This window comes from Drechmeria coniospora, chromosome 03 (genome assembly GCF_001625195.1).
Source record: "Drechmeria coniospora strain ARSEF 6962 chromosome 03, whole genome shotgun sequence".
In the NCBI taxonomy this organism is placed as follows: Eukaryota; Fungi; Ascomycota; class Sordariomycetes; order Hypocreales; family Ophiocordycipitaceae; genus Drechmeria; species Drechmeria coniospora.
The window spans coordinates 9,118,849-9,137,206 of NC_054391.1; the positions used below are offsets into that span (position 1 = coordinate 9,118,849).

Below are 18,358 nucleotides of genomic sequence, written 5' to 3' on the forward strand. Positions count from 1 at the left end.
AAACACATGCATGAGTAAGCAGTGGCATGCGAGTGCAGGTTCGTGCAATTACAGTACCTTTTTCTCGGCGTGGGATAATAATCCGCATTAGTAACGAGACGACTGTGGAGCTTTGAGAGGGTGCAAGTACAATTTCGTTGCGTCAGTACGGTGATATCGGGAACGCTCATCTGGTCCGGTGCAATGCCGAACGTTATCAATGCTCTTCGGACCTCCTAGTCCCAATCATTAACCGCCGTTGCTTGCTCTCGAGGGAGAGCCAACCGCGTACTTACAGCGTATGCTCGTTTCAGGTGGACCTGGTGGACCCGGCATTCGTGGTGGGTTGGCCGACGCTGCAGTCTCCATGAGAATAGATGTGAATGCAAATGACCAGCGAGCAAGCGCCGCATGAACCTGGATGGTGTGATTCGTCCGTCGCGCGAAATGTGAAGAGGAAGCTTGAAAGATTGTGAAACAAGATTGCTCCACCAACGCAAGGATGGCATCAGCATCCATCTGTGACTTTGCCACCACCATTGTCCTGTCGCGTGTGAGGGGGCAGGGAATGGCATGTCGGGTCTTCCAGGTTGGGTTGCGAGCGCCATTTCGATTGGACGGTCTCTGTTCCATCTTCAATCCGAGGTTCGCTTTTGTTAGTCTCAACTTCTTTCATCAATTCATCCGAAACATGAGTCTGTTCAGCATCGGGTTGGGCGACCGTGCCGAATCTTGGCCAGCCGAAGATTCATTCGGGTATAAAGGCCGGCCGCGTTCGCATATCCTGCTCCAGACCACAAGTTAACAGATTCCAACTACATTTCACACTGTTCATCATCATGAGACTCCTACTCTCCTCCATATTGGCGGCCCAGACTGCCGTGGCCTCCGTCCTTCCGGCCGCCCAGCTGACGGCCCGGCAAGAGGCCTCGTCGGCGCGACTGCTCATGTCCAGCTCGGGCAACTTTTTCCTCGCCGATTTCGCCAACGACAAGCTCAGCCTCTTGCCCAAGAAGCCCATCACCGGGCACGCCTCGTGGGTTGCCGTGACCAAGGACGCGGCCAATGACAAGACGCTCCTCTACGCCCTCGACGAGAACGGCAGCAACACAACGATATTCAGCCTCGACGCGAAAACTGGTGACCTCGTCAAGGGGACGGGGAAAATAGGCAGCAATGGCGTCGTCCATCTCGAGTTCAACAAAGACAAGACACGCATGGTCGGGTCGTCGTACGGGGACGGCACCATGGACATCTGGAAGACGGAAAACGGCGGATTGGAGCTTCTGAAAACCGTCGTCTCCGATAGCGCCCTCGGTCCCAACAAGACGCGGCAGAGTAGTCGGCACCCGCACCAGGCTGTGCTGGATCCGACCGGCCGTTTCTTCGCCGTCAACGACCTCGGCACCGACAGCATCGTCGTGCTCGACTCCAAGGATGACAGCTTCGCCATCGTCAACACGCAGCTCGTGCCGGAGCCGGGATGCGGCCCTAGGCACGGATCATTCTTTCCAGTCAACTCGGAGAAGGCGTCGCACTACATGGTAGTCTGCGAGATGACCAACAAGGTGCACGTCTTCAAAGTGAGCTACGATAGCAGCACCATCAAGATGCAGCCCGTCCAAGCCATTTCGACCTTTCAAGACGGAGGAAATCACGAGCACGCTGCGGCGGGCGAGCTGGTTGTCGGGCCTGACAACAAGAGCGTGTACGTGTCGAACCGGCTCGATAACTCCGACGGCATTGCCCACTTTCGCATCAATCCCGGTCGTTGCGGAAAGCTTCTGGAGTTCGTCGGCGCCACGGCGACGGGCGGCACGAAGCCGCGAATGTTCAGCTTCAGCAGCGACGGCAAGCACGTCTTTGTCGGGAACCAGGCGGGCGAGCTAGGCGCCGTCGTCCTTCGCAGGCGTGAGGACGGTACGCTGGAGGAGAAGCCTGTGGCGAGCATCAAGGCTTCTGAATTCGGAGAGCCCGAATTCGGACCGTCGTTTGTGCAGCAGATTGCCTGAGCTCATGCTTAGGCATGGACGCCTGTCGCTCACTTGTGCTTTTCCTCCCGCCGGCTGCTTGATTGAGATTCTGGGACGAGGGCGGTATTGTTGTGTGGCCGACCATGTTAAACAAACATCGTGGAAAAGAGGTCAACCCGCTATCCGGTTGGGAAAGCCATTATAGCCATTATAGAATAGACATTATAGACATTATAGAAAGTCATTAGTCGAGGTTTCATGGAAGCAAAGTTTTCCATCGTCGTCGAGGCCCGGTAGTCTCGTCGTACAAGTAGCGCACATGGGGCCAGCCGGCGGTGAAAAGGCATGGGTTAGGTAACCTACATATCTATTGCAGGATCCAATGCGAGAAGGAGGCAAGAGCGACGCAAGAGAGAAGTGCAAACGAGAGGCAAGAGCGACGCAAGAGAGAGGTGCAAACGAGAGGCAAGAGCGATGCAGGTGCGAGACAGGTGTGACGTAAACGCGAGGCAAGCGCGCCGGACCAAGACTAAAGCGGGAGGAGTTCCTTCGGTTTCAAGACCAACTTGTCGTTACTAGAGAAACCGACCATCTACGGGTTTAGCTCTTCGACATAAATTACGGGCATGAATCTAATGATTCGTTCCTTTGCGCTCCTTGACAGCCATATGTCTACCGCTCGTTCTCATGCCCGTGTCGTAGGGATTCGTGCATTGATTGTCTTTCTTGAAAGCCTGCTGCCGATGCCTATCTATGGATTGGAGCTTGTCGCCATCGATGGGCCTGATAGAGGAGTCATGTAATAAACTTCCTGTCGAGTACGTCGCACACAATCAACAACTCCCACATAAGGTATGAATAGTGTCGGTCGCCTCTTGAGCGTGTCGTTGCTCCGACCCCGAGCAGGTTACCGGCCAATGGCTAGATTGAAAGGACGACGTGGTGGTGTCCCACTACAAGACAAAGCCTTTGCATCACATTTGCCACGATCCATGGATCAATGAGAGTGTTCATTTCATTTATTCTGCGTCACATGCCTCCATAATTCGTCATCTTCCACAGGGGACCCTCGACAGCGCCGTCTCCGTCCTCGGTGAAGTGCGATGCAGTCGCTCGCGCCGAGCGCTCCTTTGTTTTCATGCCATGTACCAAGCACAACCGTTCAAATGTACAAGATGCCTACATTCTTTTCCAGCCACGCCCCTGCACCACTGCGGAAGTCATCCTTGAGGATGTCGTTCTTGGAGGCCGTCTTGAACCACATGAGTTCCTGCTTCTCCTTCCATTGGGGCCATTTTCCGTAGCCCGTCACGCCCTTGTTGGGATCCAGGTTGTAGAGGAAGTTGAAGTAGTAGGTACGGCAGCTTCTCATTGCATTGTTGGGCCAGAGACCGTAGAAAACCTGCAGGATGTCCGAGGCGTGAAAGGTGCCAACGACGGGCGTGCCAAAGTTGTAGGATGACATGTAGGACCAGACGGGCATGTTCGGCTTGGAGACTCTCAAACTCTTCAGAATGACGCGCCGGGTCAGAGTGAAGGTCACATCGCCCAGGATGGCCGCCATGCGCTTGAAGCCGGGGTACAGCTCGTTGAAGATGCCCGTCCGGAAGGGGCTTCCCTGCAGGAGTGCCGGGTCGTATAGGCTGACAAACTCCTTCAACTTGCTCCTCGTTGCGTTGTGGAAGAAGAGCTCCGACAGATAGTCGGCCATGTCGTTGACGGTGCTGACACCGGCTTGGAAGATGGAGAAGATGGTCCCTTCGTCTTCCTGGTCGCCGACGATGGAGGGGACCGCGTAAAACTGGCCGCTCTGCACGATTTTGTCCGGGCTCTGCGTCAGCACTCTCCCGTCCGGTCGGGGCAGGTAGGAAAGGGCGACGGAATTGTACGACAGGATGGCGGGAACAGAGTTGGCCGCCTCAAGAAAGGTCTCGTAGTCGAGGCCGCGGAGGCAGTCGAGCGTGTCGGCGGCTCCGGAGCAGCCGGCCTTGTCGACGACGGCATCGTAGACGGCCTGCCCTTTGGGGCAATCGACGGGGTCCGCGGGTACGGCGGTGCCCGAGTTCATGATGGCGCCGCGGAACAGAGGCTTCCCGCGATAGGTCGCGTTCCCTCCGAAAAGCAGCATTTGGTCAAAGACGGAAATGGCGCCGGCCGACTCGCCCCAGATTGTCACCTTGGCCGGGTCTCCGCCAAAGGCCTCGATGTTGTCGGCAACCCACTCGAGACCCATGCGCTGATCGAGAAGACCAAGGTTGGCACTGCCGTCCTGCAGGATCTCCTTGCCGGGCATGAAGCCGAAGCCGGCAACACGGTAGTTGACGGCGACGAAGACGAACGGCTGGTCCTGGTCGACGGCCGTGGCCAGCAGGCTCGTGGCATCGTACGTGTTGGTGCTGCCGAGCTCGAAGCCGCCGCCGAAGATCCAGAAGAGAACGGGGAGCTTGTCCCCGGCCTTGACGCCGGCAGGGCGTTGAACGTTGACGGTGAGACAATCCTCCTGGCCGGTTATCGGTTTCAGCAGCGGAATATCCAAGAGGGTCCCGAGGATCTTGCCGAGCGCATCCTTGGCGCTAGAGGAGACGAACATCTGCGGGCATCCTGGCGCCAAGCCCGTGCCGTCGACGGTACCAGGTTTCTTCGATAGCCGTCGAGGAGGCCGGAGGCGCAGTTGGCCGACGGGGGGGTCGGCGAACGGTATGGCGTTGAAGGATTCGACATTCAGCAACGACCGACCGATGACCTTGCCTCCGGTGGGAATGTTGACGCTGACCGTGGCGAATCGCGCCTCCAAGCGGGATGCCGCAGTTTCGTTCAGCACTTGCGACGGTAATTCCTCAGGTCCAAGGGCAGGAGCCGGCAGATCGGTAGGTATCGTCAGGGCAGAGGAGACGAACAGGCCAGTGAAGGCTACATGGAACTTCATACCGAAGGAGGGGTGGGGGCTGCTATATCGGGGAAAATCAAGTTTGAATTTCTCTTTCCAGGCTCGATGAGCAATGGCAAATTGAGTGCAGGGACCTGGCTGGAAGCTCTGCTATCCTGCTGCGTTGGAAGAAGCTGGGAAGGAACCGCAAGACTTATAATCACCGGGCGAAGCGATACTCGGCATGCTGGACATCCGAGCACACTTGGAACCCCCGGCCTTCGTTACCGGAGGCGCGGGTGGTGGTGTCCATGGTATTTGATGGAGCGGATGCCAGGAACGCTCAGCCCCCATCTCTGCTCAGTAGTGCGCGCAAACCATCGACGCCAAGAGAACAAAGCTCAAGTATACGGCCGGGCGGAGTCGGTAACGAGTTCACAAGGCACCACGACGGTTCGTCCGACGTCGTAGGGGGTGACCACGACTGGCCGGAGCGCATTGTGTTTGCACCCACCGGAGAAGGTCGAAGTTCAGGTTGAAGAGCGGTTGATCAGAGTTTGGTCCTGTTGGACGTCGTGCGAGGCAGGATTCGACGGCACCGTTCCTCATTTGGAAACTCGCTCGTGCTCACAGGACCAACGATAGGCTCAAGGTTGCAAGATCCACACCCCACGGCCATTCCACTTCCCCACGGGGCAGGAGGAACGGCTATGCGGGGCGTGAGGATGGGCTCGCGAAAGCGAGGGCACAACGTGGCAGTGGGACATGTGAGCGTCGATAGACCTTCACGCGGGCACCGGCCGCCGGGGAAAAACAAGGTTGGGCGCCGCAACCGCAACCTGGCGGCCATCGGATGAAATCCATTAGAACCATCGGTAGACGGCGGTGGGGATGATGACGCTGCGGTGTATTTAGCATCGACGACCGTGACCAATTCTTCCGTCATGACACGGACACTTACGAGTGCCTGCACCACCACTAGTGAATCCCATCTCCCCAGTTGTGGCCGGCCGGCTTGGTGCTGGCCGTGGCCGGGGAGTATTGGCCGTGCTTGCTCACGGACGTTGCATCTTGCGAGAGACGCGGTAAGGTTGAAGGATTGGGTTGGACGATGTGATGCGAAGTCTGGGGGCGCGAGGGTGACGAAGCAAGGCACTAGCAGGAACGACAGACATGATAGTCGTCGTCCCTTCCGTCTTCCGTCTTCCATCTGGGCGACTTTGCACCTTCCGCATCTACGGGAGGCTGTCGGTCTTTGCGGCATCGCAATATCCGTATTTCCGTGCCCACCTTGTCGAAACACTCATGGCCGCGAGGACGAGAGAAAGACAATGCTCGTTTGCCCGCAGCATCATCGACGTGTATCAGCCAAAGCCGAACCCGAACCCACCCCACACACTTGCCGTCGATCTAGATTCCCTGTATTCCATGCAGCAAAGTGTTGTGCGGCAGCATCCTTGCGCAGGCTATTCTTGGCTACGCAAGAGCGCGTGACGACGGAGCATTGTCCACTTTCGTGCACCGTTTCCTGGTTCCTGTACTGGCATTCGCAGGCAATTCATTCACTTCTCCAGCCGCAGCACAGGCGGCATTGACATGTCCATCCGATGCGAATTCGCCCTTTGCCGAGGAATCATGTTTCCGATCGGAGGTGAATGGTTTCGTTCCCTCCATCAGGATTGCATACGATTGTGGCATCCGACCCTGTTGATCCATCTAATGCGTGTTCCAGGATACATATACCCGCTTTGACGCAGGCCTTGCTCCAGGTTTTGCCACCTACGCTGCCCAAGGTGCGAAACCTGCCAACACAGAGTGGTATTCGGTACCTGGGCAGGGGCGCCCAACGCGCACTCTCCCGGTCCGCGGGTGCAGTGCACGCGAAGGAGGGTGCGGTTATACTCTTGGCCACCTCGCCATCCACCGAAAGTGGTGTGCCGCGTTGGCGAATGAACGTCAAGCTTGTTGGTGTCACCCTCGCAATGACTCGATACGCGCGTCCCGCTTGACGGACGAGCCATCCCGAAGCATCGGCCGCCGAGGACGGGTTTCCCTTCACCAGACCACGTTCCGTCCCCTCAGTCGCTAGAGAAAACGAGGCCGGCCAACGGCATCAGTACCGTGGTCATACAGACGACGCCCAACCTGGAAACGATCCCCGGCCCTAATATAAAATCCTGGGAGCGAGCACGCTGCTCATCGCAACAAGGTAGAGACTGTCTATTGATTTTACGTAAAGCTAACAAAAGTATAACAGAGGATAAAAAGTGTCACTACTCCTTCCAATAGCCAGTAAGAATACTTGTGGCATGAGCCTGAGCGTCGCCGTGTAGATCATTCAACTACAACTAAGTATACGTTGTTCATGTACATGTACGTCAGTCAGTACGTGCCAAGTACATGGAAAGTGTGGATTCGGCCTCGCCGCAATTGGGGCATGTCGCCGCGATCCACAGCTGGACATCCCATCTTGGTTCAAACAGCTGCCTCTCGTCAGCGATAAACCTCTTTCCATATCCTATTCATTTAGGATGCAATGCTGACTTGAGAAAGTATTTTAACAGATACCGATGGTTGCGCAAACCCTCCAAGAACATGTCATTCATGCCGTGATCCTGCAATGACTGAGATCCAAACATCGGATTCCGCCAAAGACTTGACCGAGGACCTACTCTCCTCCCGCCCGCACGTTCGTGGATTCATGAATCGTGGGAGTGAGACTACATTGATACGCGCAGTTGGGCCATCCTCACTTCGAAATAAACGGTGCTGTCAAGCGTACATCTCCATGCACACCTACGCATAAAGTGAGTTGCTGGAATTTGGCATTGATGGTCGCGTTCTCTACACTCTACGGAGTAGTATTTCGGAATAATACTACTTGTACGTGCACCCATCTAAGAGTTGAAGACTCTGTACTCCGTACATGTACAGCACTCTGTATTCCGTCCGAAGCAATACTTGGTATGTATCAAAATGCTGTACGGAGTATTACTACATATAAACTACTCATGGATATAATACTCCATGCACCTAATCGGAGCATGCCTGTACGAAGTACTCCATGATAACCAGTACTGTTAAGCAGTTGTACTTACTACTCCGTATAGACTACTTACAGTACGGGGCTCGGAGTACTCTGTACTTAATATTAGAGGCTTCATGGCAGCTTGAATATCTCGACTCAAAAGCTGCCCCACCACCTCCACCGCCTTCCATCTACAGCTATTCCAAGCTTCTGGATGAAACGATGCCACGCCTGTTGACCCATCCATTCATCCACGCCCTTCTACACTTGAACCAACCGCCTGTACGCACACGCATCCTCGGTCTTCATCAAATTGCAATCGCATCCCATTCCCATCTGCCCGCTCACGTCCTTCGCTTGAGACGGTCAAAGAAGCGGCAACATGGCAAGCGTAGGTGCGCTCCCCGCCGTGCCGTTCGTTACGCTGGCTAACGGCCACAGCACGGCGTAGCTCGTCGTACGCAGGCTCGAACCGAAGACCAGCGACAGAAAGACATGCAAAAGATCAAGACGTACCGCGAACTCGAAGATCAGATACGCAACCAAGCATCTACCGGTGCCTTTGACGAGGCACTCTTTGATCTCACCTCCAAGCTGCTCACGCTCAATCCCGAGTACTACACCATATGGAACCTTCGTCGCCGCTGCCTACTTGCTTCCTTGTCTTCCCCGCTGCCGGGCGTTCAAAATGAAGCGTCGGACTCGAACAAGCACGACTCGGAACTTGCCACCCTCAAGTCGGAACTCGCCTTTACCTTTCCGCTCCTGAAGAACTTCCCCAAGTGTTACTGGATCTGGAATTTTCGCCGATGGATTCTATCACAATCCATCCTTCGACTGCCCGTACCCGCCGCACGCAAAGTCTGGGAGACGGAACTGGATCTGACGTCCAAGATGCTTTCCAAGGACCACCGCAACTTCCATGCCTGGGGCTATCGAAGGATCGTCGTGGAGAAGCTTGAAAGCGCCGACTTGTTGGGAGGAAGCATGGCCGAATCCGAGTTCGCCTACACGACGGCCATGATCCGCCTAAACCTTTCCAACTTTTCCGCCTGGCACAGCCGCAGCCAGCTGATCCCGCGGCTGCTTGACGACCGGGACGCGGACGATAAAGCTCGCTCTGCTTTTCTCGCTGCCGAGCTAAGCCTCGTCCGGGAGGGCCTGAATGTAGGCCCCGAGGACCAGAGCTTGTGGTATTACCATCAATTTTTAATGACGCACATTGTCGACCACCATCATCGACACTCCATCGCGCCGGCCTTGACGATTTCCGAAAGGATTGCCTACGTGCGAGGTGAAATTGACGAGATCAAGGACCTGTTGGACGACTACGACGACATCAAATGGATCTACGAGGCCCTTCTAGAGTACACGGTAGACCTGAGCCGGCTAGCGAAACAAGAAGATGCCGAAAGTCATGTTGTTCCCATCCAGGATTTGCAGTTCTGGCTTTCCAAGCTGCGTGCCCTCGACCCCATGCGCACTGGCAGGTGGGACGATGTCGCGAGAGCAGCGGGACCGGCGATCGGCTAGGCCCGGACCGAGCTGCCTGATTGCATCGACACGACAGTGCAACTTTGCCTTGCTCCGGAGGATCATGTTCCATTGGGCGAGACTCACCGACATGGTGTCGACCACCTATTCAACAATTCTGTCCAACAATTTGTTTGGTATCCTATATCCAGAACAGCAAGGAAATTCCCACGATACCGAGCGCGGGCCATATACGCGGTATTCTCAACACTGCTCTGCCTGTTCTCGCGCTCACCTCGTTGTCGAACTCGCCAATGACATTCCCTCGCGGCCAGTACTCGCAGACCAGAAACCATCCTCTGTTGCCGCACAGAATTCTTCCGCAGCCCACATCCGTCGTCCCCTTCCAGACGAGCTGAGTAAAGTGACCGGTATCCTTGCTGAAGGCCTGGCGATTAAACTGGTACTGGGCCCTCTCGTCGCCCCAGGCTTCGACGCTAGCAGTCGCGTTCGGGTACCCCATGGCGAGGTTCTCTCCGTAGGGGCCGCCCGAGTGCTTGAACTTGCACGCTGTACCGTCGAGGTAGCTCGCTGCGAACTCGGCGAGCGTAGCGTTCCATGCCACGCTGCTGGCGTTATGCTCGCTGCGGTAAAAGTTGGTGCTGTTGATGATGGCCGATCTGAAGAGCCGACCAGTCTTCCACTGGGGCACGTCGGAGGGAATCGCCGGTGCCACCGTTACGGTGATCACGGCAGCGCTTACGACGCTTGATAATGCAACGTACGAAAGGATCATGTCCGGAAGCGACGTCTTGATACTGACACTCGATGTCCACCTGTTGACGTTGCGGGCGGCCTTTTGACAGGATAGGATGTTAATGCTCCTCGCTCCTATTACGCCCGATCTTGCTCGTCTTGACCGGTTGTCAAAGAAAGCGAGCAAGGGGAGCCTCAAAGCATACGCGATAGCACTGCGTTCTAACTGGGATTCAGGCCGGCGGCAATTGACGCGCACCTATTTCAGCACAACCCATGGCGGCCAATACAATGGCCACAGCCTCAGGACCTCAGACGGCCTAGTACGAGGCCAAGAAAGGAGCTGGGAACAAGAAATGACTTGGTCAAAGGATATATATTTCTCTGTTGATTTTTTTAACCGTGGAACCATCCTTTGTTGCCAGCTGAACACTTCCTTAAGGCGGTATGAAGTCCAGGTCTGAGCTCCACTCATGCCCAAGACTCATAATACCAGCATGGCATTGGTTGGGAACGTAATTTTCCATTGTTTCTTCCATCGATGCAGTCGTACTTGGTAGGTATTACTGCTAGAACCAGAACCCAGTCGATCGATCAAGATGATATCCTGAACCCTCCTCCAATGACATCACGATGTTACGATGAGGACCATCTCCAGCGAGCGACTATGGGAAAATACAAACCACCAACATCCCCCCTCCCCCATAGTTTAATTGGCTGCAGTCGGTTGAGCCATCCACTACACAGCATGAGGATCTACCAGCTGTCGGTGCTGATGGGATTTAAGCGCCTTGTACCCGCAGTTGAAACCGAGCGTCAATACTTTTCCTCCAGGCGAATCCCCGTTTGAGAGAGAGTTAGAGGATTCTCGAAGAATGTGCAGTCACCAGCCGTAAACAACTCCAGTCCCATGCTCCAGTCAGCCATGGGGTCCTGTACCTCACCTACCGCGTCAGCTGCTGTGTCCTTGCCCGAGCTGGACATGTATTCTTCCAACGATGCGATGGTTTCTTCAACAGGCATGTTGTCGATCCTTGCCATGGAAGATTTGAACCATCGATAGATGACCTCGGCAGTCATGTTCGACTTGCGCATTTCATCCAAAGCACGCATGAATAGCGCGAGGTTGCGTGACCCTGTTTGGCGCGATATTGGCCTCAATGAGCAAGAATCGAGCAGCAGGATATGCATCGGGGGTATGAGTGCAATGGCGCTGCAATCCCGTCAGTCGGCAACACCTCACCATGGTGGAACCTCCGTACCTCATTGTTTGGCACCCGCCAATGAGGCCATCCGACAGGAGCGATTTGACTATGTGAGCGGCGTTGGATGCCGCCGTCGCCATCTTCTGGCACACGAGGGGGGCAAGGTCGTCATCTTCTTGGCCTGTCGGAGCCCTCCGTTCGTGATTCCAAGCTTGGATGGACGGACGGTACAGGACAATAATAACAGTCCTGCATGAAAGTTAGGCACACGGGCAGAAAATGGACGAACAGCTCTCACGGCACTCACTCAAAGAAGAGCTTGAACTGGTACAGATGCGTCGCCAATAGTTTATCTTGTGGCTTTTCTTCGGGAAATAAGAAGTAGCACGCACGGATTTCGTTCTCAAGGAGCGAATATTGTTCCCTTGTCGGGATCGGCGACTTTGTGGTGCGAAGCGACGGCAGTATCTTGCATAGCGCTGCCATCAGCTTGGTCCAGCACAACCAAGCCTCAAAGAGGACAGGCAGGCCTTCGGGAAGATACATTCGACTTCTCTCGCTGATGCTGTTGATGGAAACGTCGGCATCAAGCAGACTGGGCATAGGAACGCCATTTTCCCCCGACGTGATGCGTGCTGGCCGCTCCATGCCAAGTGAAAGCCACACTTCGCGGTTGTGTATGCTCCACCAGAGCCGGCGCCAGCGCGGCCGCGTGTGGCGACTCGTCTGATAGTGGTATGAATCCGTGTGATCGAGGTAGAGCGTCTGCGAGAGGCTTATGGCGATGCCGTTCCAATGCCATGGCCCATATTGATCCTTGAAGCTGGCGAACCAATGACTCATCAAGAAGACTGATTGGATGACAGTTATCTCGTCCTTCTCGTAACCAGCGTCATATAAAGCCTAGGTTTCTTCTGTCAGCTGCATTAGATCTCTTGCTAGGGCGATTGATCGCCATACCTTTGCTCTCTGGTACATATCTTTCTTGAGTGCCGTACGCGTGGGATAAAGAGCCTCGAAAAGCACGCTCTCTTCGACAAACTAAGGAGCCCGTTTGTCAATTCATGAGCCAGTCTGAGCCAGTCTCGAAGCACGTACGGAGGCGGATGCAATGAACATGCTCCATAGAAGTAAGAGGCTAGTCTGGCCTGCCCCAAACTGCTGCAGAAAGTCTCCGGCGTCGAGAAAGGGGTAAAACGGATGAACATGGCAAAAGTAGCAATGAATCAGGGAGTCTTGAACCTCTGCTGGAGGCAACGTCAAACAACCCTTTTTCCGCAAATATTCAACTTCTTCGGCTGGCAGATTTCCCAAGGGGGGCAGGGAGACAGTCATGTCGATTTCGGTCGTGCTTTGGGATCGTGGGATCTCGAGAGGAGCCATCGCTCCAAGAATGTGCCACTCGACGCCGCTCGAAACCGTGGGGTTCGCATACCAATCGGATGCTTGTAATACAGTCGGACGCGTCGACTCCAGGGTCGGGATTGAGGCTCCAGCTTGTTCCTGCGCTTGGCCCTGGCGATGCAAGTTATCCGCCGAGACTGACGACAGCCGATCTGGGTTTCTGGGGGCAAGCTTTCATGAGAAGCTGACCTATTTTCTGTCACACGAGGGTATAGACACTATTCTTACCGTCGAATCTTGCGGTGCACAATCTCGCAAGCGATGGCGTCAACGGAGCAGTTGGCACAGGGCGGGCCAGAAAGGGTGACGGTGCATCGGACTTTACGCAAGCTGCATGCCTTGCAAGCGACTGCAGCTCGCTTGTATTGACGGCTAACGGACAACTGAGATGTTCTCTCCGGCAGGTACATCTCGAATTTACTATGATAATCTGGACTGAAGAGCTATACTCCAGTGCAAGAGCTGGCCTAGATATTGGCCGCGAGAGTTGGAGAGATGTCGTGGGGGTGGCCAAAGATTGCACGGGCATTCATTGTCTCGATGGATCAAACCTTGACCCGGCTTGTTGTGTTCGTTGGCTCTGATTGGAATTGTATTTCGCTGCGTGCATGAATCGTGTGCTTGTGACACGGACGTTCCAGGCCGGGAACGGGCTCGGCGTCTGGTAGATGATCCCCAATCAGAAGCCGGACGGAAAGCATTCTCAATTCCGGTTGTGATTTCACTTCAAAATGGCTCGCTCTCATTGGTACGAGTAGAACTGGTTCAGATTCTGATAAAGCTTATGCCGATGAGATGGCTGTCGCGAACGGCACTCGGGATCGCGCAGGGTGCCTCTTAGTGATATTTATGACATCGAGATAGGCGCATGACCTCCACGAAGGATAATATCCAGAGATGCCTATGGAGACTTGTCAAGATGGCAACCCTTCTGTTGCAGTCCTGGGAAGCCGGGAATGGATGCGTCGTTGGTACATGTTGCCACGATAGGCTTCAAAAGTTGGGATGGTCTGTATGTCGAGACGCTTTGCTATACCTGCTTCGTAGTCAGGACCCTCATACGCACAGATAACGGGTTGTGAGAACGGTCTGATTACTCTATTATTTTGGTTTGAATGCCCAGCTGCGCTCTCGAGAAGGTGCATACTAATCATGTTCGAGATGCTGTCAAAGACATGGCATGGTGGGCCTGCAACATCACTGGGTGCCGTGTTCGGTTTGGAAGCTGCCGCTGTGAGGTTGTCGGAAGTCGGACCAACCTCTGTTGGGCATCACCGTCCTGTATCAGGTTCTGCACCAGTAGGGAAGTTTGCCGTTGCAATCCTAGCATAGTGCTGTGTTCGAGCTGGTGGGTGACATGGGTTGGTCAGTCAAGTCCCCCGCGATACACACTGAAACAGCCAGAACCGTTCCTGCTGCAGCGGTGGTTGGTGGTCGTGTGATGATCGTGGAGGTTACCGTATCAGCTCTTGTTTCAGAGCTCGGGTATGGCTCTGTGCCTTTGTGCTACTCTGCTGTCTGTTGCCCGCCCTGCTTCCGCACCGCTTCCGCACCCAGGGGCGGAGGGTGATGGCTAGTTGCTGTTTCTTCGTCAGCTCCTTCGATACATCCTGTTGCTTTGGCGGATGACTTTCGATCATACTCGTTCATTCATCTGTCGTTTAGCCGCTGCATTCTAAATCCTCGTAGGACTACCCGTTCAATTGTGTCCGGAGCTGTGGTGTCACTGTTTGCAGCAACACTGGCAAGACTTGCTTCTGTCACTTCAGAGAGCGACACTACCAGGTAGACTTGAATTACTCTCGAGGTACGGCCGTGTGTGGTCAGGTTGTATTATCAAGACAAGAAAATTAAGAAGTTGCAGGTATCAAGAAAGTATGAATACGAGAGACATTTGCGTGGGAACAATCGAGATATCGAGAATGGAAGGACCCCCCCTGCGCTACTTATCCATTACTTTGCCACACAGTTGAAAACTAGTTGAAGCATTGCGTCATGATGGGAAAATACTGCAGAGAGGAAGGGAAAGGAGAGAAAGAAATCTCTGAATATATTTTCATATCGTGTACGTTCAACATTGTATCTTGCTGCGAAACCCCTTCGCTCGAAATTCCAATCCAATGGCGCCAAAAAAGTATTGATTCGACGCCTCTGTCCCATAACCATATCAGACGTCATTCGTCAACTGTTCTCTCAGACACGACTCTCTCCATACTCATTCCATATGGATCGAGCCCGAGAGCAGCTCCGAGATGCTGCTTTTGCATGCTGCCCAATGCCAAACGCCTCGTCATGCAGGAGAAGTGCGGGAAATCGAGAGAGCGCTGCCATCTACGCAACGACGCTGACAGAAGACCCCGCGAGGCATCGCCTCTTCACGCCCACGCCCACATGCTCGTCTTCTTCCGTTCCCGAATCATCATCGAAGCTTCTGTTAAAGACTTCGGAGAGAGCCTCGCGTTTTCGCTTGCCGACGTCTTGCGGCTCCGCATCTCCTTCATCGACCTCCCATGACTGCATCACCGTGGGGTCGAAGGGTCCAACGACCTCCTCGCCGAACGCCTTGCCTAATCGCTCCCGCAGGCCAAGGATGGGCCAGATGGGGACTCTCGTATACTCTATCCTCACACCGGGGAGGCTGCCATCGTCCAGGCGGCACGCGTTGGATGGGCAGTGAAATCGCTCCAGCAACTTGGCGGGTACGTGCCCAGTATAGACGATAAACTCGGCCGTCTCGCAGTCGTGCGTCAAGATCCTCAGCTTGATGTCCTGGAAGTGCGGCTGCGGAGGGGATTCCGCAGACGACGACCAGTGCTTTCCCCAGGACGACGCTGGTCTGGGGTAGAAGTGGTGCTGGGCCATGGCGAGAAAGATGGCGACGAATTGGACGTCGTGGTCGGCATTTGCCGGCGTCAGCGCCCGAGACCTCATCTGCTGCAGGCGAAAGACGGGCTCGTTCAAACTCCGACCCGGGCCTGGCGGGATTCGGAAGATGTGCTTTCGCATGACGGCCAGCTGGTTCTTTGCAATGTAGCACATCATCGGCAGGTTCGCGGGATTGTGACCGGCCGGGGTCGAGAGGCCGCCGGCAGTGTCGGCTGGTCGCGTCGATGTAGACTGAAAGGAGCCGTCCGACGACCTGGGCTCGTCCGAAGGGTGGTTCCACATGACCTGGGCACGCACAACATCGCGATATACGCGGTCTTTGAAGAAGAGATGCAGCTCGGGAAGGAAGACGGGCTTGCTGAACGGCTCGGGCCAGAGGGTTGAGAGGATCGACTTGACGGCGTGGGAAGCCAAGATGGGATGCATCACTGCCGGAACGAGAATTTCCGTCATGGCATTGCTGAGCGTCGTGATGGTTTGGGACGGTCGCATGTGTCCGTTGGACGGTGGCGATCCGGCCACGCTGATGGGGGAGGGGGCGTCGCAGGACGGCAGCTCGTGAAACCGGACACCGAGGAGCTTCGCGTGCAGGTCGGTCCAGAAGATGGGACGCACAAAGAGTGACCGTCCGGCATGCTCGTGGAGGATATCGTAGATGGAATCCCGGGCGGGTCTCGGGATGCAAAGGGCTCGCCGACGACAGTCGAGATGAGGAGATGGCACGCCCTCGCCTCGTGATTTGGACGAGTTCTCTGCCGCTGCCTCCGGCGCCGTTTCCGCCAATGTCGTCATCCTTTCTGGCTCTGGTATCGCCGTCGGCGGTGAGGAATGGTCGTCGGAGTCGTCATGCGGTGATGGCTCGTCGAGCGGCGACTGCACGGGCGAAGCGGGCCTGATCATGGCGTACAACGGTGGGACGACGGCGTTCTGCGTAGGCAGGGATCTATCTGCTCACGGTACAGTCAGATGTCTGGTCTGCTGGACATGGAGGATCTGGACAAGGTTCAAATATCGACGACTGCAAGGGGCAACGGAGGGGAGGTGGGGGCTGAAGGGGTAGCATTGAAATACCTCGAGAATCCAGGCACATGCACGAACCAAAAGAAAACGCCTCGGGAACAGAAAGAGTTGTTGGTGGAAGGATTCACTGGTGACACCCCACGATGGGGATGGGATCGATCACAGTTTTGCCGTGGCTGCACCAGTCCCGTCGAAGCCGTGTATGCGAACAGCGAGAGTTCGCGCTAGCTTGCACTGCTTGGGAGCAACGGCAGGCGACGGATCCGGCAAGATTAACGGGAAACCGAAAATTTCCACGCAGGGCAGTGATAGGGCAGTGATGAAGGGGTTCGTCTCAGCCAAGGGCGGCCACTCCATATGACTGTAATCGAATCGCGACGTGATCATCATGAGACTGACGAGCCGGAAGGCAGGGGGGGGGGGCGAAGGGCGATATTTGGGGCAAGATTGGGCACCAAGATGGCCTGGTGCCAGCCGCCGGTGCGCTATAATTCAGGGGTGTCCGGTGCTGGCACAGGCTAGGCACGGGTGCGCTAGAGCCTGGAGCTCGACGGATCCAGCACGCTGGTTGGCCGCACCCCCTCACAAGGGCGCCAACGCGTCACCTGCGGTCCACATGTTCAAGGCGCGAGTGTTGAGCGAGATCACGTGATTCCAGGCAACCGCCAATCAGCACGATTGCTCCCACCGTGCAACAAGCAGCAATTAGTAACAGATGGATGGTACATGAATTGGATGGAGACCTGCCTACAAAATCAGGTACCTCATAGCAGCTCGGCACGGCGGCGACGCATCATGGATCCTACCTCGGACGTGCTGTCGAGCTCCGCCCCACGTCAGTCAGCTTGACGACGGCTTCCAAGTACGAGCCGCCCCGCCAACCCAACCCACCGTTTGCCGTGAACTCCCAACGACAGCAGCTTCATTGCGCATGCCCGCCGCTGCTCAACATGCCGGTACGTTCCTCGACCTATCCGAAGGCTTCCCTTGGAGCAAACCTCACACACACACACCCTACCGTCCTCGTCCTCGTTGAGGGGTCGGCCAGGTCACGTCCTTGCCTCGTACCTGTCACCCACCGTGAACTGGATCCTTTACTGACCGCCGCCAGGCCTACAACTCCGTCTTCAACGAGGATCCCAACCCTCCTCGCCTCATTGGCAACTTTCCACTCCTTCCACTTCGCACAAAGACCCGTGGCCCGGCCTACACGCTCCCCCTCGATCCCTCGCTGCCTCCCAACGAGTCGCCCGACCCTGATAGCGAGAGTTACGATATCCTCGACGAGACCATCGCCCTCTTCCGTGCAAACACCTTCTTCCGTAACTTTGAGATCCAGGGTCCCGCCGACCGCCTTCTCGTCTATGGCATCTGGTTTCTCAGCGACTGCCTGCAAAAGATTAAGCCGCACGCGACCGCTCGAGACGCCCAGAAGGATGTCATGAACATTGCTCTCGACCTCAACTTTGCCATCCCAGGCGACCCGGGGTTTCCCTTGAACCAGGTATGCCGTCGGCAGCCATGAAGGATCCGCAAAGGATCCGCGAATGTGACGGCGGTACACTAACAGGCTATGGTTGTCAGATGTACGAGTCTCCTCGAGACAGACAGGACGCGGAGCAGTTGAAGCAATACATGGCGCAGGTTCGCCAAGAGCTCGCCGCCCGGCTGCTCGCAAGGGTCTACGCGGACGACGAGAGCAAGCCAAGCAAGTGGTGGCTGAGTTTTACGAAGAGAAAGTTCATGGGGAAATCACTTTGAACCGGCC

At 55.6% G+C, this 18,358-nt stretch overlaps 6 protein-coding genes across 6 annotated transcripts; 3 read left to right on the top strand and 3 right to left on the bottom strand.

The window, feature by feature from the left end:
• Positions 1-818: 818 nt before the first annotated feature.
• Positions 819-1,991, top strand: DCS_08123 (uncharacterized protein; the record flags this gene model as incomplete). Its single annotated transcript, XM_040805404.1, has 1 exon — positions 819-1,991. One exon carries the CDS (start codon positions 819-821, stop codon positions 1,989-1,991), a length of 1,173 nt encoding a protein of 390 aa, XP_040655508.1.
• A 1,123-nt stretch (positions 1,992-3,114) lies between these two features.
• DCS_08124 (Lipase 5) lies at positions 3,115-4,878 on the bottom strand (the record flags this gene model as incomplete). The annotated part of the gene is made up of 1 exon (XM_040805405.1): positions 3,115-4,878. The coding sequence occupies one exon, from the start codon at positions 4,876-4,878 to the stop codon at positions 3,115-3,117; it is 1,764 nt and encodes a 587-aa protein (XP_040655509.1).
• Positions 4,879-8,228: 3,350 nt separating this feature from the next.
• DCS_08125 (uncharacterized protein) lies at positions 8,229-9,379 on the top strand (the record flags this gene model as incomplete). Its single annotated transcript, XM_040805406.1, has 2 exons — positions 8,229-8,237; positions 8,288-9,379. 2 exons carry the CDS (start codon positions 8,229-8,231, stop codon positions 9,377-9,379), a joined length of 1,101 nt encoding a protein of 366 aa, XP_040655510.1.
• A 142-nt stretch (positions 9,380-9,521) lies between these two features.
• DCS_08126 (uncharacterized protein) lies at positions 9,522-13,094 on the bottom strand (the record flags this gene model as incomplete). The annotated part of the gene is made up of 7 exons (XM_040805407.1): positions 9,522-10,175; positions 11,024-11,288; positions 11,338-11,529; positions 11,588-12,183; positions 12,241-12,321; positions 12,379-12,844; positions 12,913-13,094. 7 exons carry the CDS (start codon positions 13,092-13,094, stop codon positions 9,522-9,524), a joined length of 2,436 nt encoding a protein of 811 aa, XP_040655511.1.
• A 1,921-nt stretch (positions 13,095-15,015) lies between these two features.
• Positions 15,016-16,470, bottom strand: DCS_08127 (uncharacterized protein; the record flags this gene model as incomplete). The annotated part of the gene is made up of 1 exon (XM_040805408.1): positions 15,016-16,470. The coding sequence occupies one exon, from the start codon at positions 16,468-16,470 to the stop codon at positions 15,016-15,018; it is 1,455 nt and encodes a 484-aa protein (XP_040655512.1).
• Positions 16,471-17,540: 1,070 nt separating this feature from the next.
• DCS_08128 (ARP2/3 complex 21 kDa subunit) lies at positions 17,541-18,351 on the top strand (the record flags this gene model as incomplete). The annotated part of the gene is made up of 3 exons (XM_040805409.1): positions 17,541-17,546; positions 17,702-18,094; positions 18,175-18,351. The coding sequence occupies 3 exons, from the start codon at positions 17,541-17,543 to the stop codon at positions 18,349-18,351; spliced, it is 576 nt and encodes a 191-aa protein (XP_040655513.1).
• Positions 18,352-18,358: the final 7 nt, after the last annotated feature.